Source organism: Hylobates moloch, unplaced genomic scaffold, assembly GCF_009828535.3.
Source record: "Hylobates moloch isolate HMO894 unplaced genomic scaffold, HMol_V3 SCAFFOLD_12, whole genome shotgun sequence".
NCBI lineage: Eukaryota > Metazoa > Chordata > Mammalia > Primates > Hylobatidae > Hylobates > Hylobates moloch.
Window position 1 is genome coordinate 54,347,225 of NW_026652287.1, and position 24,499 is coordinate 54,371,723.

Here is a 24,499-nt window from a genome sequence, read left to right on the forward strand (position 1 = left end):
TCCCGATTAGCTGGGACTACAGGCGCCCGCCACCGCGCCCAGCTAATTTTTTGTATTTTTAGTAGAGACGGGGTTTCACCATGGTCTCGATCTCCTGACCTCGTGATCCACCCGCCTCGGCCTCCCAAAGTGCTGGGATTACAGGCGTGAGCCACTGCGCCTGGCTTTTTGTTTAATTTTGTAGTGGCACGCTTTGCTTATTTTATTTTGTTTTGCATAGTTTCTATAAAATTTTTGTAGTTATCTTGAAAAATGGACATTACGTAAAATATCTTAAGATTAAATCAGTATGTTTTAATCTCATAACTTCAATTGAACAAAAAAACTATGTTTTTTTCCAGTTATTAATATTATAAATTATTTCATATTGTGTATTCAGATTTATGCAGATTTATATTTTGTTTTTATATTCTATGGAAGAATTTTAAGGGTTTATGTACTATTATAGTAAGAAATTTTATATGTGTCTGTATATTTACATTTAATAGAAAGCTATATATATGGTTTTTTGATGTTATCTAGAATCATTTTATTTTCAACATAAAAGACTCATTTTAGCATTTCTTTTTTTTAAAAAAAATTTTTTTTTTTCAATTTGAGAGCAGGTACTGTTTATTAACCAACCAGCTTAGAAAAATAGTCATGGTAGACACCTTAGTTCATTCTTCTAATAAGCCTGTTGATCTGGTCCTCCCTGTTGCCAGCATCTCCACCTTCTACAAAATGGGTGGTCTTTTTCTTCATTCCACCTCGTGCAGAAGACAATTTGAAGGGCCACAGGAAGTTATTTGCCTCTTTGAAGCGTTTTCCAACAGTATAGATCTCATGAATCAGATCCTCCATGCAGATGATGCCATATTTACCAAGAGGATCGAGCAATCAAAGCGTTATCCGTCAAAGCAATTCACTTCTTATTGATTTTGCCATAACCACGCTTGTAGATTATTCGTTCATTTACTGACTTCAGATTGGGGTACCCGCATGCAATATATGGCTCTACAATCCTCAGCATGTTAATCGAAGCCTTGTTGAGCTTCACAAACGTTCCATTAGAAGATTTGATGAAGGCGAAGCAGCTGCAACACCTTTCAAACCTTTGGGCTCACGCCATTGATACCTCTGATTCTGATGACAAACGCCAATTTGGGTTCTGCAGGTACATAGAAGTTGCCAGCTTTTCTTGCCATCCTCGCCATTCGAATTTCAGTTCTGTACATCTGCCTATATTCCTTGTGATAGTGCTTTGCTTTTTCATAGATAAGCTTCCTCCTTGCCTTTCGAAGCATCTTTTGGGCAAATTTCTTTCTCAGGAGCTTGATCTTCAGCTCTGCAAAATTCTTTCGCTTCTTCTTAAGGGTTTCTGGCACAGCAGGAAACTTCTTCTTCTCTTCTACACCCTCCATGGTTCCAGCTGGAAAAAGAAGAGCATTTCTATTTTTTTATGTGTCTGTATATTTACATTTAATGGAAAGCTATATACTTATATATGGATTTTTGATACTGTCTAGCATCATTTTATTTTCAATATAAAAGACTCATTTTAGCATTTCTTTTTTTCTATATGTGTCTGTAATTATATTTAATAGAAAGCTATGCCGGGCGCGGTGGCTCACGCTTGTAATCCCAGCACTTTGGGAGGCCGAGGCGGGCGGATCACGAGGTCAGGAGATCGAGACCACGATGAAACCCCGTCTCTACCAAAAATACAAAAAATTAGCCGGGCGTGGTGGCGGGCGCCTGTAGTCCCAGCTACTCGGAGAGGCTGAGGCAGGAGAATGGCGTGAACCCGGGAGGTGGAGGTTGCAGTGAGCCGAGATCGCGCCACTGCACTCCAGCCTGGGCGACAGAGCGAGACTCCGTCTCAAAAAAAAAAAAAAAAAGAAAGCTATATATTTATATATGGTTTTTTGATGCTGTCTGGCATCATTTTATTTTTCAACATAAAAGACTCATCTTAGCATTTCTCTTATTATATATGCAGAGTGTCACTATGTTTTTGGGCTGATCTTGAACTCTTGGTCTGAAGTTATCTGACTGCCTTGGCCTCCTAAAGTTGTAGGATTACAGGCATAAGCCACTGTGCGTGTGCACAATGTAGCATTTTTTTTTTTTTTTTTAACTGTGGTAGTGGTAATGAACACACACTTACCTTTCATTTTGGAAAGTATTTTTTACTGTTTTTAAAGTAAAGTAATTTCTGATCAAGTGCTATGGGTTAATAATATTTTTTTTCGGCTGGGTGCAGTGGCTTATGCCTGTAATCCCAGCACTTTGGAAGGCCAAGGTGGGTGGATCACCTGAGGTCTGGAGTTTGAGACTAGCCTGACCAACATGGAGAAACCTCATCTCTACTAAAAATACAGAAGTAGCCAGGCATAGTGGTGCACGCCTGTAATCCCAGCTACTTGGGAGGCTGAGGCAGGAGAATCGCTTGAACCCAGGAGGTGGAGGTTGTGGTGAGCCAAGATCCCACCATTGCACTCCAGCCTGGGCAACAAGAGCAAAACTCCATCAAAAAAAAAAAAAAAAAAAAAGCATATTTTTTTCTTTTATTACATCAAAATTTGGAAACCTCTGTGTTTTTTTTTTTTTTCATCTTCAAGTAACCTGTGTACTACTTTTTATTTATTTTTTCTTAAGTTATTGGGGTACAAGTGGTGTTTGGTTACATGAGTAGGTTCTTTAGTTCTTTCATGGTGATTTGTGGGAGTTTTATACACTCATCACCCAAGCTGTATACACTGCACCCTATTTGTAGTCTTTTTTTTTTTTTTTTTGAGACGGAGTTCACTCTTGTTGCCCAGGCTGGAGTGCAATGGCACAATCTCAGCTCACCACAACCTCCACCTCCCAGGTTCAAGCGCTTCTCCTGCCTCAGCCTCCCGAGTAGCTGGGATTACAGGCATGCACCACCATGCCCGGCTAATTTTGTGTTTTTAGTAGAGACAGGGTTTTTCCATATTGCTCAGGCTGGTCTCAAACTCCCAACCTCAGGTGATCCACCCGCCTCGGCCTCCCAAAATGCTGGGATTACAGGCGTGAGCCACCGCGCCCGGCCTATTTGTAGTCTTTTATCCCTCATTTCCCTCCCACTCTTCCCCTCAAGTCCCCAAAGTCCACTGTATCATTCTTATGCCTTTACATCTTCATAGCTTAGCTCCTACATATCAGTGAGAACATAAGATATTTTGTTTTCCATTTCTGAGTTACTTCACTTAGAATGATAGTCTCCAATCTCATCCATGTTGCTGTGAATGCCATTAATTTACTCCATTTTATGGCTGAGTAGTGTTCCATCATATATATAATCTCACAGTTTCTTTATCCACTCATTGGTTAATAGGCAATGGGCATTTGGGTTGGTTACATGATTTTGCTATTGTGAACTGTGCTGCTATAAACATGTGTGCAAGTATCTTTTTCATCTAATGACTTCTTTTCTTCTGAGTAGATACCCAGTAGTGGGACTGCTGGGTCAAATGGTAGTATGACTTTTAGTTCTTTAGGAATCTCCACACTGTTTTCCATAGTGGTTGTGCTAGTTTACATTCCCACCAGCAGTGTAGAAGTGTTCCCTGATCACCACATCCACATCAACATCTACTGTTTTTTGATTTTTTTTAAAATTATGGCCATTTTTGCAGGAGTAGGGTGGTATCGTATTGTGGTTTTGATTTGCATTTCCCGATCATTAGCGATGTTGAGCATTTTTTCATATATTTGTTGGCCATTTGTGTATCTTCTGTTGAAAATTGTCTATTAATGTCCTTAGCTCAGTTTTGATGAGATTTATTTTTTCTTACTGATTTGTTTGAGTGCATTGTAGATTCCAGATATTAGTTCTTTGTCAGGTGTATAGATGGTGAAGATTTTCTCCTACTCTGTGTGTTGTCTGTTCACTCTGCTGTTTCTTTTGCCTCTTTAGTTTCATTAAGTTCCCATTTTGACACTATTCCACAAGATAGAGAGAGAACCCTCCCTGATTTGTCTTTGTTTTAATTGCATTTGCTTTTGGGTTCTTGTATATGAAATCCTTGGCTAAGCCAATGTCTGAAAGGGTTTTTCCAATGTTGTCTTCTAGAATTTTTATAGTTTCAGGTCTTAGATTTAAGTCCTTAATCCATCTTGAGTTGATTTTTGTATGAAGTAAAAGATGAGGATCCAGTTTTATTCTCCTATGTGTGGCTAGCCAATTATCCCAGCACCATTTGTTCAAAAGAGTATCCCTGGCTGGGTGCAGTGGCTCGTGCCTGTAGTCTCAGCCCTTTGGGAGGCTGAGGTGGGTGGATCACGAAGTAAGGAGTTTGAGACCAGCCTGACCAAGGTGGTGAAACTCCATCTCTACTAAAAATACAAAAATTAGCCAGGTGCCGTGGCGGGCGCCTGTAATCCCAGCTACTCGAGAGGCTGAGGCAGGAGAATTGCTTGAATCCGGGAGGCAGAGGTTGTGGTGAGCTGAGATCGCGCCACTGCACTCTAGCCTGGACAGCAGAGCAAAACTCCATCTCAGAAAAAAAAGAAAAGAGTATCCTTTACCCACTTTATGTTTTTGTTTGCTTTGTCGAAGTTCAGTTGGCTGTAAGTATTTGGGTTTATTTCTGGGTTCTGTATTCTTTTCCATTGGTTTATGTGCCTATTTTTGTACCAGTACCATGTTGTTTTTGTGACTGGCTTTATAGTATAGTTTGAAGTCAGGTAATGTAATGGCTTCAGATTTGTTCTTTTTGCTTTGTCTTTCTTTGGCTATGCAGGCTTTTTTTTTTGTTCCACTTGAATTTTAGAATAATTTTTTCTAATTCTGTGAAGAATGATGATGGTGTTTTGATGGGAATTGCATTGAATTTGTAGATTGCTTTTGGCAGTATGGTCATTTTCACAATATTGATTCTACCCATCGATGAGCATGGGCTGTGTTTCCATTTGTTTCTGTCATCTGTGATTTCTTTTAGCGGTGTTTTGTAGTTTTCCTTGTAGAGGTCTTTTACCACCTTGGTTAGGCATATTCCTAAGTTTTTGGGGTTTTCTTTCACAGCTATTGTAAAAGGGGTTGAGTTCTTGATTTGACTCTCTGCTTGGTCGCTGTTGGTGTATAGAAGAGCTACTGATTTGTATACATTAATTTTGTATCTGAAAGCTTTGATGAATTATTTTGTCATTTCTAGGAGCTTTCTTGAAAAGTCTAGGGTTTTCAAAGTAAACAGTCATCATCAGCAGTGACAGTTTTACTTCCTCTTTACCAATTTTGATGCCCTTTCTTTTTTCTGCTTGCTCTTGGCTAAGACGTCTAGTACTGTGTTGAAGAAGCGTGGCGAGAGTGGGCATCCTTGTCTTGTTCCAGTTCTCAGAGGGAATGCTTTCAACTTCTCATTCAGTATTATGTTGGCTCTGGGTTTGTCATAGATGGCTTTTATTACATTGATGTATGTCCCTTGTATGCCAATTTTGCTAAGAGTTTTAATCATAAAGCGACGTTGGATTTTGTTGAATGCTTTTTCTGCATCTATTGAGATGATCATGTGATTTTTGTTTTTATTCCTTTCTATATGGTATATCACATTTATTGACTTGCATTTGTTAAACCATCCCTGCATCACTGGTATGAAACCTACTTGATCATGGATTCTCTTTTTGATATGTTATTGGATTCATTTAGCTACTATCTTAAGGATTTTAGCATCTGTTTTCATCGGGGACATCAGTCTGTGGTTTTTTTGGTTAATGCCCTTTTCTGGTTTTGGTATTAGGGTGATGCTGGCTTCCTAGAATAAATTAGGAAGGGCTCCCTCTTTCTCTGTCTTGTGGAATAGTGTCAATAGCATTGGTACCAATTCTTTGAATGTCTGGTAGAATTCTGCTAAATTCTGTCTGGTCCTAGACTTTTTTTGTGGGTAATTTTAAAATTACCATTTCAGTCTCACTGCTTGTTATTGGTCTGTTCAGGGTATCTAATTCTTCCTGATTTAACCTGGGTGGGTTGCATTTTTCCAGAAATTTACCTATTTCTTTTAGGTTTTCTAGTTAGTGCACTTAAAGGTGTTCATAGTAGCCTTGAATGATCTTTTGTATTTCTGTGGTGTCAGATGTAATATCTCCTGTTTCCTTTCTTATTGAGGTTATTTGGATTTTCTTTTTTTCTTGGTTAATCTTGCTTATGGTCTGTCAATTGTATTTATCTTTTTAAAGAGCCAGGTTTTTGTTTCACTTATCTTTTGGTTTTTGTCTGTTGATTTGTTTCAATTTCGTTTCATTCTGCTCTGATTTTGATTATTTTTTTTCTTCTTCTGGGTTTGTGTTTGGTTTCTTCTTGTTTCTCTAGTTCTTTGAGGTGTGAACTTAGAGTGTCTGTGTTCTTTCAGACTTTTTGATGTAGGTGTTTAGGGCTATGAACTTTCCTCTTAGCACCGCCTTTGCTGTATCCTAGAGGTTTTGATAGGTTGTGTCACTTTTGTTGTTGATTTTGGAGAATTTTTTAAATTTCCATTTTGATTTCACATTTGACCCCATGATTATTCAGGAGCAGGTTTTTAAATTTACATGTATTTGCATGGTTTTGAAGATTCTCTTTGGAGTCGAATTCCACTTTTATTCCACTGTGGTCTGAGAGAGTGCTTGATATAATTTCAATTCTCTTATATTTATTGAGGTTCATTTTGGGGCCTATCATATGGTCTATCTGGAGAAAGTTTCATGTGCTGTTGAATGTATATTCTGCAGTTGTTGGATGGAATGTTCTGTATGTATTTGTTAAGTGCATTTGCTCCAAGGTATAGTTTAAATCCACTGTTTATTTGTTGACTTTCTGTCTTGATGACCTGTCTAGTGCTGTCAGTAGAGTATTGAAGTCCTCACTATTATTATGTTGGTGTCTGTCTCATTTATTAGGTCTACTAGTAATTGTTTTATAAATTTGGGAGCTCCAGTGTTAGGTGCATGTATGTTTAGGACTGTCATATATTCCTGTTGGACAAGGCCTTTTACCATTGTATAATGTCCCTCTTTGTTTTTTTTAACTGCTGTTGCTTTAAAGTTTATTTTGTCTTATATAAGAATAGCCCTTATGAACCTCTTGTTTAGCATGATATTGTGGGGTTCTCCGGCTTAGGTGAATAGCAAGCCATTTTCATGAATTACCTCACGCCATTAGGGGAAGAGGTATCCTCATTTTTTTCAATTTTTTATAGTGATCTGTGTTCCTGTTTCTCTCATTCAGTGTTATTTAATTTATTTGAAATTTTTACAATTAATTTATTAATCTTCATTGTTTTATGGTTGCTTTCTAAAAATTTTATACTTTTTTTGATTGGGCCATGTTGTCCTAATATTCTATATACATTGTAATCGTTGACTAAAATTTGTACATCAAAAAAGCTACCTGTTGCAATCTTCATAATGTAGCCTTGTCCTGGAATAGTCTGAAACCAGTTGTCTTAGCTAGAGATTCTGGGAGTCTGTCAAACATGTTCTTAGAATGTGTCTTGTCTGGAATTGTGTGTGTGTGTGTGTGTGTGTGTGTGTGTGTGTGTGTGTGTGTTGTGTGTGTGTGTGTGTGTGTGTGTGTGTGTGTGTGTGTGTGTGTGTTTTAGGTAAAGAACGTTATTCAGGTTTCTTCTCAATAGTAATCACTTGCTACATCTATTTTTTGTGTGTGTTGTATATTCTCTGCTGCTATAACGTCTAACTTTGGTCTCAGCAGACTCAAGCTGTCATTTTAAAGTATGCCACCATTTCTTTCAGCACTTTATGTCATGAGAGACAAAAACCAGAAAGGCCCCTGGAAGCCAGAAATAAATATGTATGTGTTACTTTTTTTTTTTTTTTTTTTTGAGACAGAGTTTCACTCTTGTTGCCCAGGCTGGAGTGCGATGGTGTGATCTTGGCTCACCGCAACCTCCGCCTCCCAGGTTCAAGTGATTCTCCTGCCTCAGCCTCCCTAGTAGCTGGGATAGCAGGCATGTGCCACCACGCCCAGCTAATTTTGTATTTTTAGTAGAGACGGGGTTTCTCCATGTTGGTCACGCTGGTCTCGAACTCCTGACCTCAGGTGATCCACCCACCTCAGCCTCCCAAAGTGCTTGGATTACAGGCATGAGCCACTGTGCCCGGCCGTGCCACTGTTTTATTTGTCTTTAAACAATAAACCAGGAGTTGGCAATTTACTTTATTTTATTTTATTTTTTTTGAGACAGAGTCTCACTCTGTCATGTAGGCTGGAGTGCACTAGCATAATCTCATCTCACTGCAATCTCTACACCCCGAGTTCAAGTGATTGCCTCAGCCTCCCAAGTAGCTGGGACTACAGACGTGTGCCACCATTGCCTCAGCCTCCCAAGTAGCTGGGACTACAGACGTGTGCCACCACATCTGGCTAATTTTTGAATTTTTAGTAGAGTTGAAGTTTTTCCATTTTGGCCAGGCTGGTCTTGAACTCTTGATCTCAGGTAATCCACTTGCCTTGGCCTCCAAAAGTGCTAGGATTACAGGTGTGAGCTGCCATTCCCAGCCAGCAATTTACTTCTAAAGAGCCTATGTTATTTTTGGGAGCAGGAAGAGCTGCGTTGGGAAACTGTAACCAACTCCCCTTTCCTTCTGTGTGTCTCTTTGCATTGTGCTTACTTGGGGTACTCTACACACTTAACTCATTTATAAATTTTCCACAGATATATTTTGGTCAGTATGTTTTTGTTACATTTATATGTCCATGAAGAAATTAGAGCCTGTCTTATTTTGCTGTGCCATCTTATGTGGTTTGCATAATTTTATAGGTTAGATTTGTAAAGTATATTCATCTGAGTCTAGCAAGTGGAATAATTTGTTATTTTTATTTCTTCTAGTTATGCGTTCTCATTTTACACAAGACCTTTGGTCAGATCAGAGCACAAAAGATTCTTTCCAAGAAGTAATACTGGGAACATATGCAAGATGTGGACATAAGAATTTACGATTAAGAAAAGATTGTAAAAGTGCCCATGAGGGTAAGATGCACAAAGAATGTTATAATAAACTTAACCAACGTAGGACAACTACCCAGAGAAAAATATTTCAGTGTAACAAATATATGAAAATCTTTCATAAATATTCAAATTCAAATAGAAATAAGGTTAGACACACTAAAAAGAAAACTTTCAAATGTATAAAATGTAGCAAATCATTTTTCATGCTTTCACGCTTAATTCAACATAAGAGAATTCATATTAGAGAGAATATCTACAAATGTGAAGAACGTGGCAAAGCCTTTAAATGGTTCTCAACCCTTATTAAACGTAAGATAATTCATACTGAAGACAAACCTTACAAATGTAAGAAATGTGGCAAAGCCTTTAACTTCTCTTCAGCGTTCACTAAACATAAGATAATTCATACTGGAGAGACACCGTTCAGATGTGAAGAATGTGGCAAAGCTTTTAACCAGTCCTCAAATCTTACTGACCATAAGAGAATTCATACTGGAGTGAAAACCTACAAATGTGAAGAATGTGGCAAAGCTTTTAAGGGGTCCTCAAATTTTAATGCACATAAGGTAATTCATACTGCAGAGAAACCCTACAAATGTGAAGATTGTGGCAAAACTTTTAACCATTTCTCAGCCCTTAGAAAACATAAGATAATTCATACTGGAAAGAAACCCTACAAGTGTGAAGAATGTGGCAAAGCTTTTAGCCAGTCCTCACCCCTTAGAAAACATGAGATAATTCATACTGGAGAGAAGCCCTACAAATGTGAAGAATGTGGTAAAGCTTTTAAGTGGTCTTCAAAACTTATGATACATAAGGTAGTTCATACTGGAGAGAAACCTTACAAATGTGAAGAATGTGGCAAAGCTTTTAGCCAGTTCTCAACCCTTAAAAAACATAAGATAATTCATACTGGAAAGAAACCCTACAAATGTGAAGAATGTGGCAAAGCTTTTAACAGTTCCTCAACCCTTATGAAACATAACTTAATTCATACTGGGAAGAAACCCTACAAATGTGAAGAATGTGGCAAAGCTTTTAGGCAATCCTCACACCTTACTAGGCATAAAGCAATTCATACTGGAGAGAAACCCTACAAATGTGAAGAATGTGGCAAAGCTTTTAACCATTTCTCAGACCTTAGAAGACATAAGATAATTCATACTGGAAAGAAACCCTACAAATGTGAAGAATGTGGCAAAGCTTTTAGCCAGTCCTCAACCCTTAGAAACCATGAGATAATTCATACTGGAGAGAAACCCTACAAATGTGAAGAATGTGGTAAAGCTTTTACGTGGTCTTCAAAACTTACTGTACATAAGGTAATTCATACTGGAGAGAAACCCTGCAAATGTGAAGAATGTGGCAAAGCTTTTAAGCATTTCTCAGCCCTCAGAAAACATAAGGTAATTCATACGAGGGAGAAATTGTACAAATGCAAAGAATGTGGCAAAGCTTTTAACAATTCCTCAATCCTTGCCAAACATAAGATAATTCATACTGGGAAGAAACCGTATAAATGTGAAGAATGTGGCAAAGCTTTTAGGCAATCCTCACACCTTACTAGACATAAAGCAATTCATACTGGAGAGAAACCCTACAAATGTGAAGAATGTGGCAAAGCTTTTAGCCATTTCTCAGCCCTTAGAAGACATAAGATAATTCATACTGGAAAGAAACCCTACAAATGTGAAGAATGTGACAAAGCTTTTAGCCAGTCCTCAACCCTTAGGAAACATGAGATAATTCATACTGGAGAGAAACCCTACAAATGTGAAGAATGTGGTAAAGCTTTTAAGTGGTCATCAAAACTTACCATACATAAGGTAGTTCATACTGCAGAGAAACCCTGCAAATGTGAAGAATGTGGCAAAGCTTTTAAGCATATCTCAGCCCTCAGAAAACATAAGGTAATTCATACTAGGGAGAAATTGTACAAATGTGAAGAATGTGGCAAAGCTTTTAACAATTTCTCGGCCCTTATGAAACATAAGATAATTCATACTGGAGAGAAACCCTACAAGTGTGAAGAATGTGGTAAAGCTTTTAAGTGGTCCTCAAAACTTACTATACATAAGGTAATTCATACTGGAGAGAAACCCTACAAATGTGAAGAATGTGGCAAAGCTTTTAACCATTTGTCAGACCTTAGAAGACATAAGATAATTCATACTGGAAAGAAACCCTACAAATGTGAAGAATGTGGCAAAGCTTTTAGCCAATCCTCAACCCTTAGAAAACATGAGATAATTCATAGTGGAGAGAAACCCTACAAATGTGAAGAATGTAGTAAAGCTTTTAAGTGGTTGTCAAAACTTACTGTACATAAGGTAATTCATACTGGAGAGAAACCCTGCAAATGTGAAGAATGTGGCAAAGCTTTTAAGCATTTCTCAGCCCTTAGAAAACACAACATAATTCATACTGGAAAGAAACCCTACAAATGTGAAGAATGTGGCAAAGCTTTTAACGATTCCTCAACCCTTATGAAGCATAAGATAATTCATACTGGGAAGAAACCGTACAAATGTGAAGAATGTGGCAAAGCTTTTAAGCAATCCTCACATCTTACTAGACATAAAGCAATTCATACTGGGGAGAAACCCTACAAATGTGAAGAATGTGGCAAAGACTTTAACAATTCCTCAACCCTTAGGAAACATAAGCTAATTCATACTAGGGAGAAATTGTACAAATGTGAAGAATGTGTCAAAGCTTTTAACAATTTCTCAGCCCTTCTGAAACATAAGATAATTCATACTGGGGAGAAACCCTACAAATGTGAAGAATGTGGTAAAGCTTTTAAGTGGTCCTCAAAACTTACCGAACATAAGGTAATTCATACTGGAGAGAAACCCTGCAAATGTGAAGAATGTGGCAAAGCTTTTAAGAATTTCTCAGCCCTTAGAAAACATAAGATAATTCATACTGGAAAGAAACCCTACCAATGTGAAGAATGTGGCAAAGCTTTTAACAATTCCTCAACCCTTATGAAACATAAGATAATTCATACTGGGGAGAAACCCTACAAATGTGAAGAATGTGACAAAGCATTTAGTCAGTCCTCAATCCTTACTAAACATAAGATAATTCATTCTGTAGAGAAACCCTACAAATGTGAAGAATGTGGCAAAGCCTTTAACCAGTCCTCACACCTTACTAGACACAAAACAATTCATACTGGAGAGAAACCCTACAAGTGTGAAGAATGTGGCAAAGCTTTTATTCAGTGCTCATATCTTACTAGACATAAAACAATTCATATCAGAGAGAAACCCTACAAATGTGAAGAAAGTACCAAAGCTTTTAAGCAATCCTCACACCTTACTAGACAAAACAATTCATACTGGAGAGAAACCCTACAAATGTGAAGAATGTGCCAAAGCTTTTAACCATCCTTCAACCATTACTAAACATAAGATAATTCATACTGGGGAGAAACCCTAAAAATGTTAATAATGTGGCAGAGCTTTCAACCATTTTATAAACCTTAATACACATAAGATAATTTATACTAGAGACAGACCCTGCATATATGAAGAATGTGGCAAATCTTTTAACCAGTCCTCAAGCCTTACTAGACATAAAACAATTCATACTGGAGAGAAACCCTACAAATGTAAAGAATGTGGTAAAACTTTTTTTTCTTTTTTTTTATACTTTAAGTTCTAGGGTACATGTGCACAACGTGCAGGTTTGTTACATAAGTATACATGTGGCATGTTGGTTTGTTGCACCCATCAACTCGTCATTTACATTAGGTATTTCTCCCAATGCCATCCCTCGCACAGCCCCCTACCCCCTGACAGGCCAAGGTGTGTGATGTTCCCTACCCTGTGTCCAAGTGTTCTCATTGTTCAATTCGCACCTATGAGTGAAAACGTGGTGTTTGGTTTTCTGTTTTTATGATAGTTTGCTGAGAATGATGGTTTCCAGCTTCATTCATGTCCTTCCAAAGGACGTGAACTTATCCTTTTTTATGGCTGCATAGTATTTCATGGTGTGTATGTGGAATGTGGCAAAACTTTTAACCAGTCCTCAAACCTTACTAGACAGAAAACAATTCATAGTGGAGAGAAACCCGTCAAATGTGAAGAATGTGGCAAAGCCTTTAACCAGTCCTCACAGCTTAAACACACATAAGATAATTGATACTGGAGGAAAACTCTGCAAATATCATACACGTGGCATAGCTTCTAACCATTGCTCAGCTTTTACTGAAAATGAGAGAATTCCTAAAGAAGATAAACTCCACAAATGTGAATAATATGGCAAAGCTTCTAACTGGTCCTCAAATCTTACCAAACATAAGATAATTTGTACGGAAGAGGAACCTTCCAAATGTGAGGAATGTGGCAAAGCTTTTAATCAGTCCTCAAATCTTACTGGACATAAGATAATTCATACTAGAGACAAACACTACAAATGTGAAGAATGGGCAAAGCTTTTAACCAGTCTTCAAACCTTACTCAAAATAATTTATAGTAGAGAGGAACGCTACAAATGCAAAGTATTTGGGGAAACTTCTAAGTGTTTCTCAAAACTTACTGAACACAAGATAATTCATACTAGAGAGATACTTTACAAATGTGAAGAATGTGGCAAAGCTTCTAACGGGTCCTCAAATCTTACTGAATATAAGATAATTTATATTAGAGAGAAACCCTACAAATGTGAAGAATGTGGCAAAGCTTTTAACTGGTCCTTAAATCTTACTGAACATAAGATAATAATACTAAAGAGAAACCCTACAAATATAAAAAATGTGGCAAAGCTTTTAACTGGTTTTCAGACCTTACTCAACATAAGATAGTTTATACTGAAGACAAACTCTATAAATGTGAAGAATGTGACAATGCTTTTAATCAATTCTCAAACTTTACTAGACATAAGAAAATTCATACTGGAGAAAAACCCTACAAATGTGAAGAAAGTGGGAACACTTTTAGCCAGTCCTCAACTCTTACTAAACAAGATAATTCAATGAGAGAGAAACCCTACAAATGTGAATAATGTTATAACCATTCTTCAATTCTTAATAAACAATTTATACTTTAGAGAAACCCTGCAAACGTGAAGAATGTTGCAAAGCTTTTAACTGGTCCTCAAATCTTACTGAACATAAGATAATTCATATTGGAAACTAGCCCTACAAATGTGAAGAACGTGGCAAAGCCTGTAATCATTTCTCACACCTTTCCACACATAAGATAATTCATACTGAAGAGAAACCCTACAAATGTGAAGAATGTAACAAAGTCTTTAACTGGTCTTCAACTCTTACTAAACATAAGAGAATTCATACAGAAGATAAATTTTATAAATATGAAGAATGTGACAAAAGCTTTAAAAACATTTCAGCCCTTATTACACAAGATAATTTATGCTGCAGAGAAATTCTACAAATGTGAAGAATGTGGCGAAGTTTTTAATAAGTTATCAGATCATACTGGAGAGAAACTACAAATCCAAAAGACATGACAGTGCTCTTGAGAACACCTTAAACTTTTCTAAACATAAAAGAAATCATAGTGTCGAGAAACCCTAGATGCGAGTAATGTCACAAAGCCTTTAAATGGTTGTCACAATTGATTGCAAGATAATTTATACTGGAGAAAACTCCTTAATGGAGAATGTGGCAAAACGTTTAACCAATACTCACACCTTATCACATAGGAAAGCATTTATACTTGAAAAAAATGTACACCTATAAAGAATGTGGAAAAGCCATTAATATCTGCTCACATCTTAGTAAACATCACAGAGTTTATACTTAATAAAAACATTTAAAATGCAATTACTGTCAGAATATCTTTTAGAAAATATAAGCCTTAGAATGATGAAGAGTATTTCTTTTGAGGACAAACATCACAAATATAAAGAGGGTTGTAGTACTATATTTGTATCTCAGATCCTATTGTGCATATTTTGTACTAGAGAAAAACCCTAAAGTTGCTCAAACTTTGTTCAATATCAGGGAGTTTATATTGGAGGAAAAATCCTGCAAATATAATAAATTTGGAAAAAAATTATAAACTACAGCTTAGAAGACATCAGAGTATACTGACATATTTTTTGTAGATGCAGTAAATATGAAAAATATTTAATCCAAAATTAACTAAATATCAGAATTCACAATAGAAATGATAAGGCATTGGCACTTCAGACATTACAGTAAATCAGTGTTGAGTACAAAAAATAATATCAAACTAAAATTGTTGGATAAGTTATTTGCATATAACTTTAAAAAGATGGAGAATTATAAATACATTTGAAGTATACTTTTTGTATACTTCAAATATCAAAAAAATTGAACATTATAATATTGAAAAAACTTTGAAAAGCAAATAAGGATGTAATTCAACTCTCAAATTCATGCTCTTCTTTCCTATTTTATTTACATGTGAAAGCATGTGATCAATTGTTGCTGCATCAGAGATATGAGAGTTTCTTTTTTATTAGGTGGGCATTATTTATGACCTTTTTCATAAAAGAGAAAGGATATTAAAATATAAAATGCATGATAAAAATCTAAGTGGAGAGGCTTTTTCTGGTTAACTCACAATATTGAGTGATGTATGAGGTAGATGTTCTGAGTAATAAATTCTTGTGCATTACAGTGAGAGAAAAATTTTAAAATTTTAGTTAAAATTAAATAAATTGGTGCATTATTTTAACTGTGCTTTTATGTCATGTAGTACATTCATAAATTTTTAGATATGTAAACTTAATTTTTTTTTAACATTTTTTGACATGTTAAGTCTATTGTACATTCAATGAAGTGTCATTATGCCACTCAGTTTAACCTATCCTACCTTATTCAAGGGTGTAGTTAAGAAATGGTAACAGTAGGCCGGGTGCGGTGGCTCACGCTTGTAATCCCAGCACTTTGGGAGGCCGAGGCGGGCGGATCACGAGGTCAGGAGATCGAGACCATGGTGAAACCCCGTCTCTACTAAATACAAAAAAATTAGCCGGGCGTGGTGGCAGGCGCCTGTAGTCCCAGCTACTCGGAGAGGCTGAGGCAGGAGAATGGCGTGAACCCGGGAGGAGGAGCTTGCAGTGAGCCGAGATTGCACCACTGCACTCCAGCCTGGGTGACAGAGCGAGACTCCGTCTCAAAAAAAAAAAAAAAAAAAGAAATGGTAACAGTTTACTATTTGGTAACAGTGGAATAACATCTCTAGTCATCTCTTTTTTCAGTGTCTTTAACTTGCACATAAGTTAAAGAATATTGTTCTCATAGGTTAAATTTTTATAGTTTTAATCTTATTTAATCTTATTTAAACTTTTTTTTTTCCTTGACAAATTTAAACTTATTTTTCTTAACTTTTGTGGATACATAGTGTGTATATATAGTTCTGCCATATATGGCATATTTTGATATCAGCATAAAATATGTAACAATCACATCAGGGTAAATGAGAGATTCACCACCTTCAACATTTATTCTCTGAATTACAAGCAATCCAAATCTACGCTTTTAGTTATTTTGAAATGTACAATTAAATTGTTATTATAAGGTCATTTTTGTGGTCATAAAAATCACACAGGAATGTTAATAAAATTTGTTACATATTTTTCTCATGTGGCCACTATGCCTGCAAACAGATACATACAGACTTTTAGTTTTGATTTACATATGGTTACATATACACATATGTTACTCTAAAGGTATACCTTAGGTGTAAGAAAATTATGAAGTAAGTGTGTTTGTGTAATTATGAATTTGTACCTATTTTCAGAAAAAAAATTAATAGAACAAAACAAATTATTGTAATAAAGTGACTAATTTACTAGAAAACCAAAAACTTCGAAAATGTGGAAAGCAAATCTATACTCTCTGGTTTGTATTGAATTCATTATTGTAAAATCTTATGTCTTATGGTTCAGAATCTCCCCTTGAAATTTCTTTGTTTTTACTTGCCTGGTACTCATGCTAGACCCATAATTTTCTTTTTTCTTATATATATATTTTTTGTTTTGTAATTTATGAAGTATACATTATGTGAACTGGTCATGGATTATAAGCATAATTTTTATGAAATAGTGTACACAAAATGATCTTTAGGTGTAATTCCACAATTAGTGTATTAAGTTATTTTATTTTGTTAGATGATTCCATTTATTTCTTTTACTTGGAGAACCCTATATAAGCTCACTTTTACTTAGTTATTGTTCCTCTCCATTTTTAAAATTGTCATGTTAATTTATTTATTTACTGAAAAAATTTGTTCAGGTAAGTACTAGGGAGGCTTCTGTAAGTCAAGAGGATGTTTTTGTATATAAATGCAGCAAACAAACATTGCAGTGCTTACTGTGTAGCAGATGCTTCGTGATAAGCCATAAGTATTCCTCCTGGAGTTAGTTTGTAACTTTAAGTCAGAATGGAAAATATCAATGGAGAAGAAATTACATTGATTCCTCATGTTGAGAGGACATTTTTTTTTCCAGGATGCAGAGCTCATTCTTGTTGAATTTAAAAAGAAATTCTGCTTCTTTATTTTTTAATTATCTTCAGTTTTGTTTGTCTTATGTTCATTGCAAGGATGTATGCATCACAGATTTCTCCTTTTTCTGTGTTACAGCTACAATTTTCTCACTTATCTTCCTACCATGTTATTTTACATGGTACATTGTAGGTTCTGATGAGAAAGTTGGTGGGTTTTTATTTTTTTTGAGACAGAGTCTCACTCTATCATCCAGGCTGGAGTGCAGTGGCATGATCTCAGCTCACTGCAACCTCCGCCTCCTGGGTTCAAGCAATTCTCCTGCCTCAGCCTCCCGAGTAGCTGGGACTACAGGCATGCACCACCATGGCCGGCTAACTTTTGTATTTTTAGTAGAGACAAGGTTTCACCATATTAGCCAGGCTGGTCTCGAACTCCTGACCTCATAATCCACCCATCTCGGCCTCCCAAAGTGCTGGGATTACAGGCTTGAGTTACTGCGCCTGGCCAAAAGTTGGTATTTTTAATGTGCTAAAAAAATGGTTTCAAATGGAGAATTTGCTTACCCATATAACTTTGAGATTAGTTAATTAAAGTGAGAGGCATATACTGTCCACATGTGAAGAATTAAATCAGTTAGCATTGTTTTTCTTTGTAAAAGAAGAATCTTATTGAATTCTTACACAGTGTGGCAAGCATAAAATTTGTTACAAAATATATCTTAGGAATTATATTTATAAGAGAGTTAATGGTAAGTAAAAATTCTAAACTTAATTTTCTATGATATAGCACAATTTTTTTTTTTTTTTGAGACGAAGTTTCACTCTATCACTCAGGCTGGAGTGCAGCAGCGCTATCGCGGCTCACTGCAACCTCTGCTGCCCAGGTTCAACTGATTCTCCTGCCTCAGCCTCCTGAGTAGCTGGAATGACAGGCGCCTGCCACTGCACCTAGCGAATTTTTGTATTTTTAGTAGAGACGAGGTTTCACCATCTTGGTCAGGCTGGTCTTGAACTCCTGACCTCGTGATCCACCTGCCTCAGCCTCCCAAAGTGCCGGGATTACAGGCATGAGCCACCGCTCCCAGCCCGTAACTTACATTTTCATACAGGTTCCTATTTTTAGGTGTAAATGTTAAATGTTGCAAAATAATAAAATGTACTCTGTTGATTAAAAATTTGAAATAACGTTTATTTTTCATATTGATATTACAATTTGGAGACATTTTTCACTGACAGTTTTTGAAGTGGGTGAAGTTCAGTCTACAGTTTTTATTTTTAGTCACCTCACTGTAGGCAACTCTTTGGTCATTTTCTCTGGAAAAATTTTGGAGACGAAGTTGTAACGGCTTTCAGATTAAAACATTTCCTGTTATTTTGCATACAAACTTGTTTATAGTGTTCAAACAGTGGCCAATCTTTAGGCCATAAACAGCACCTACTATTTTAATATCTTTCATACCATTGCAGTTAGCACCAGAAACTCCTGCTGTCTTCAGCTTAAAATAAAAGCCCTAATGTACATTGGCTTCTCCCATGCACGGCACTGAGTTCAGAACATGCTGTTAAATGTCAGAGCTCCTATGGTTATGACTGAAAAATTAAATGCCAAGACAGCACAAAACTATATACTTTTGATACTGTTTAGCCAAGTTAATGACAAAGACAGAGAGTATTTGAAAAAATTGATATTCTTCTATAATGTTTTAAATATATATTTTTCAACTTGACAGATAAAGCATGTATTCTGTAAAACATGATGTTTTGAAGTGTGTATATACATTGTCAAATTCTTAATTTTAAGTAATTAATGCTTTACCTCACATAGTTAACATTTTTGTGGTGACAGCACATGACATTGTCCTAACATTATTCAAAAATACATTACTATTAACTATAGACACCATGCTGTACAATAAGTCTTTTGAATATATTACTTCTATCTAACTATAATTAATGTATTCTTTGACAAATGTCTTTCTAAAGCCCTCTTTTAAATACCTTGGCATCTAGTGGTTACAATTTTCTTCTCTGCTTCAGTGAATTTAAGTTTTATATCATTCGTGTTTAGGTGAAATCATAAAATTTTCTTTCTGTTCCTGGCTTATTAAAAGATAAATAGATAAATTTTGTATATATACTACTTTGTCAGTATTTACTCATTAGATGTGGAACTGTTGATTCTATATTTTGGCTGTTATGAAGAGTGTTGCAAACAACATAGAAGTACAAATGTTTGTCATTCTGATTTCATTTGTTTTTAAATATATATATATCCAATAGTAAAATTGCTGTATTATATGGTAGTTTTATTTTAAGTTTATTTAGAAATCTCTGTTTTGGTTTTCATAATGGCTGTTCTCATTTACACTCAAACCAGCAGTGTGCAAGCATTCCTTTTACTTCACATCTTTTTTTTTTTTTGAGACGGAGTCTTGCACTCTGGACCAGGCTGGAGTGCAGTGGTGCCATCTCGGCTCACTGCAAGCTCCCCCTCCCGGGTTCACGCTGTTCTCCTGCCTCAGCCTCCCGAGTAGCTGGGACTACAGGCGCCCGCCACCATGCCCGGCTAATTTTTTTGTATTTTTAGTAGAGGCGGGGTTTCACCGTGTTAGCCAGGATGGTCTCAATCTCCTGACCTTGTGATCCGCCCGCCTCGGACTCCCGAAGTGCTGAGATTACAGGCGTGAGCCACCGCGCCCGGCCACTTCACATCTTTACCAACACTTTTTTTTCTTTTTAATAAGAGTCATTCTAATATGAGTGACTTTGTATCTCAGATTTTTTGGCTTGCCTTTCTCTGATAATAAGTGACATCGAGCATTTAAAAATATCTCTTGGCAATATGTATGTCTTAAAAAAATATTTAAGCCTTTTGCTCATTTTTCATAGTTACTTGTTTTTTATTGTATAGTCACTTTCTTACATAATCTTGATATTCACCCCTTGTCACAAGTACGGTTTGCAAAAATGTTCTCGCATTTGTCTTGTTGATTATATCAGATTCTGTGCAGCAACTTTTTAATATGAAGTAATCTGACTCATCTATTTTTCCTTCAGTTCCCTGGGATTTTGAGGTTAAATAAAAAAAATCACTGCCCAAACTAGTGTTACGGGGCTTTCAGTCTATATTTTTTGTAGTAGTTTCAGAGTTTCAGGCATTCCATTTAAGTATTTAATATATTTTCAGTTGATATATATATATGGAGTAAGATGACTCATTGCTCTGCATGTGGCTATAGTCTTCTCAACACTATTTATTGAAGATACTGTCATTTTCCTAAGAAATTATCACCTATGTAAAAAATCAGTTAGCTTTAAATACACGGATATGTTTCCTGTCTCTCTTTTGTGCTCCATTGGCCTGTGAGACTCATTTTGTTCAAGTACCATACTATTTTCATTACTATAGCTTTGCAGTATATTTCAAAGTCAGGTAGGATGATACCTTTAGCTTTTTTTTGCTTGAATGCTTCTGCTATTCAGGGTCTTTTGTCATACCATATACGTTTTAGGGTTTTTGTTTGTTTGTTTTTGTTTTATTTTAGACAGAATTTCACTCTTGTCACCCAGGCTGGAGTGTGGTTGTGCAATCTTGGCTCACAGCAACCTCTGCCCTTGGGTTCAAGTGATTCTCCTGCCTCAGCCTCCTGAGTAGCTGGGATTACAAGCATGCAACACCATGCTGGGCTAATTTTTGTATTTTTAGTAGAGATGGGGTTTCACTCTGTTGGCCAGGCTGGTCTTGACCCCACCTCTGCTTCCCAAAGTGCTGGTTTTACAGGTGTGAGCCACTGTGCCCAGCCTTGAGCACACTTTTATTAGTTTTTCTCTGTTTAACTTGTCCTTTTGTTTGTTTCTGTTTTAAGAAGAATTTTAATTTCTACCTGAAATTACTAATTTGAACCCAAAGTATCTGAGACGACACAGTGTCAGGAGATTGTGACAATGCGTGCCCAAGGTTGTGGGGGCACATGTTGGTTTTATACATTTTAAGGAGACAGGAGACATCCATCACTATATGTAAGACACACATTGTCCAGAAAGGGACAATGCGAAGTGGGGTGGGAGCTTCCAGGTCATAGGTAGATAAAGGACAACTGGTTGCAATTTCTCTGAGCTTCTGATCAGCCTTTTACTGGGTTTTTTCCAGGTCTGTCTTTCCTAAGCCTCCAAGTTTTTCTGGAGTCGAGAGAAACTTGACTCCACGTTTGTAGAATTTTAATCTATTTTGGCCAATTTTATGTCTACTTGATAACATACAAGTATAACATACAACAACAGGTAATTTAACCAAAACCCTTATGGGTTTTGTAGCTATAAGCTACACATGTATTCTTAGCAAGGTAAAAACAACAGAAACCATGATGATTACAATAACAACCCTTCTGTGCATGAATAGCCCTTCAGCTGGGGACATCACACCCCACTGTAGAGTTTCTGAATCCTACATCCGAAGGCAGTCAAAAGTTGGAAAATTGACTTGCACACATAGATCTGGTCCACAGGTAGGTTGGTGACTCCCACACCATGATTCAGCACACCCACGAAATGGTGAATTTACTAAGAAGACAAAGTTTACAGGAGGAATAGAGGCTCTGATGCAGCCCACTGTTGAGATTGTGACTCATGTACTTAGACTCAACATTCAGGAGATGTTGACTCTTATACCTAAGACTGGGACATGTATGGAGTTGTTAATCTCACCCCTGGATCTTCCTGTAGATGTTATTGTGACATGTCTCTCCCAGCACCTGAGTGATTTGACTGTCTTGGGTCCCAGCTGACAGATGGGATTGTGGCATATCACTGGACCCAGCACCTAGGTGATGTGACACTATTCTCCTGCCTTGGCACTACCTACCTGGGGCTTTGTGACATGTCTGTGCTCATAACTAAGGGGATGTGATTCTCTTCTCTTGCCTGATATCTGCTCACATGGGAGACAATGACATATCACTGGGCCCAATACCAAAGTGACATTGCTTTTTAACCTTGACCCTCTTCTTAGAAAACATTGTGATGCATTGTTGGGGCACAGTCAACGTGACGTGATGAGTCTCCTGCATGAACCCTGACCACAGAGACGATCGTGACATAATCTCTGGAAGCTCAACTATTTGAAGGGATTACCTTGTTATACTTGCCCTTTGCCCAAAGGAGAGAATGTGACATATCTCTGGGCCCAGGACTTAGTTGATGTAACTCTGCTGTCCTGCCTGGGCTATGCCTATAGAAGAAAGTGACTTATTACTGGGCCCAGCACACAGCTGATGTGATTCTACTGCCTTGATCCTTGCCCATAGGAATCATCATTACATACTTTTGGGCTCTTCTGCTGGATGATGTGTGTCTCCTTTTCTGTCCACAGAGGAGATTGTGACATATCACTTGACCCAGCACCTACATGATGTGCCTCTCGTGCCTTGGCTTTTCCCACTGGGCTAATTGTGACATAGCTGGGCACAGCTTCTAGGTAATTTAACTCTTCTCTTCTTCCTGAGTCCTACCCACAGGGGGCATTGTGATATATCTCCAAGCACTTCACCTAGGTAATATGACTCTTTCCCTGGACCCTCCCCTAATATGGTATCGTGACATATTTCTGGACCACCACCTAGGTGATGTTACTCTTTTCTCCTACCTTTTACTGGAAGTGAATTCATACGGGTATGAGTGCAGGAACCTCTCAGAAGAAACAACTTGACTGAGGGGCATAAAGCAGGAGAGACCAAAGCAAGTTTTAAAGTAGCAGTAAAGGTTTATTAGCTACAGAACAGAAACAAAAGGAAGGAAAGTATACTTGGAAGAGGGCCAAGTGAGTGACTTAAAAGGCAAGTGCACGATGTGACTTTTTGACTTGGGGTTTTGTATGTTGGCATACTTCCGGGGTTTTGCGTTACTTCCTCCTGCTTGCCCAACTCCTGAGAGCTTACTGGGAAGCTGCTGATCACTAGTTGTAGCTGATCTACTAGTTGCCCACTTGAGAACAGAGGAGATACTGGTGTGAACTGTGGCCCCCTCTTCATCCTTGGGGTTCAAGGCTTACCATGCACACCTAACTTTTGATCTCTGTTTTATGGGTCTCTCGCACCTGTGGCCTTGGCCCGGCCTACATCATTGACTCCACTGACCTCTAGTGACTCTCGGTAAGAGCATTCTTGCAACAAAATAAGTATTTCTCTTCTCAGATTTCCATTTCCCATGTTCTTTTAGTAGATGTGAAGCCCATTTTTCAGCTAACTGCCAAAAGGGGGGTAGACTTCCCTCCCCACTCTTTTCATATATGACCTTGAAGGTCTTGATGCATACTGAGAAGGGCAGGAAAGCAGTTAGAAAAATGGAGGCTACAGAAGAAAGTGAACGGAAGCGAGAGGAACACTCAAGGGAAGGCTTCATATGCTCAACAAAACAGCAGCCCTTGGATTCAAGAGGGCAATGTTTATCCAAAGCAGGTGGACAAACTACTTCAAAAATCACTGAGAAACTCATTCCTGGAGCATAACAGAAATGAAAAGTATACGATAAGTCATAAGAAGCTGGCAGAGCCAGAGTTGGAATTAATGTGGATTAGTGGAATTAGATTAGAGGCTTATGTCTGGACCCTATCTACAAGGAAATTGTGACATATCTTTGCGTTCATCAGCAAAAAGTAGTGACTCTTCTTTTTTCTCCTGGGAAGATTGTGACCTATTACAGGGCGCAGAAAACAGGTGACATGCCTCTCCTGCCTGGGCCTTCCCCACAAAGTGTTTTGGGATATAACATGGCCCAGCACCCAGGTGATGCGACTCTGCCATCTGTGCCCTGCTTTTAGGTGGGGATTGTAACATTCCTGGCTAAACATCAAGGTGATGTGATTCTCCTTCCTGGTCTTTGCCCTCCGAAAATATTGTGACATATTCTTGGGCCAGTGCTAAGGTGATGTAACTCTCTTACTCATTCCCTACACACAGGAGGGATGTTGATATATGTATTTGCGGAGATCACTGATATGATGATGACATACAAAAAAAAAAGTTATACCACTCCCTCACATACAGTATAAAGCCGTCAAGTGGTACAAACTGATCACAGGACACAGCACAAATATGAGACT

At 37.4% G+C, this 24,499-nt stretch overlaps 2 protein-coding genes and 1 pseudogene across 2 annotated transcripts in view; 2 read left to right on the forward strand and 1 right to left on the reverse strand.

Moving 5' to 3' along the window:
- LOC116478761 (zinc finger protein 729-like) overlaps positions 1-12,747 on the forward strand; it is a 34,182-nt gene extending 21,435 nt beyond the window's left edge. The window contains 2 exon segments of the mRNA XM_058424599.1: positions 8,832-12,226; positions 12,228-12,747. Of these exon segments, the coding sequence (XP_058280582.1) occupies positions 8,832-12,226; positions 12,228-12,398 (3,566 nt within the window). The 3' untranslated portion in view covers positions 12,399-12,747.
- LOC116478760 (zinc finger protein 99-like) overlaps positions 1-24,499 on the forward strand; it is a 277,198-nt gene that overhangs the window by 187,596 nt on the left and 65,103 nt on the right.
- On the reverse strand, positions 590-22,854 carry LOC116478789 (60S ribosomal protein L7-like; annotated as a pseudogene).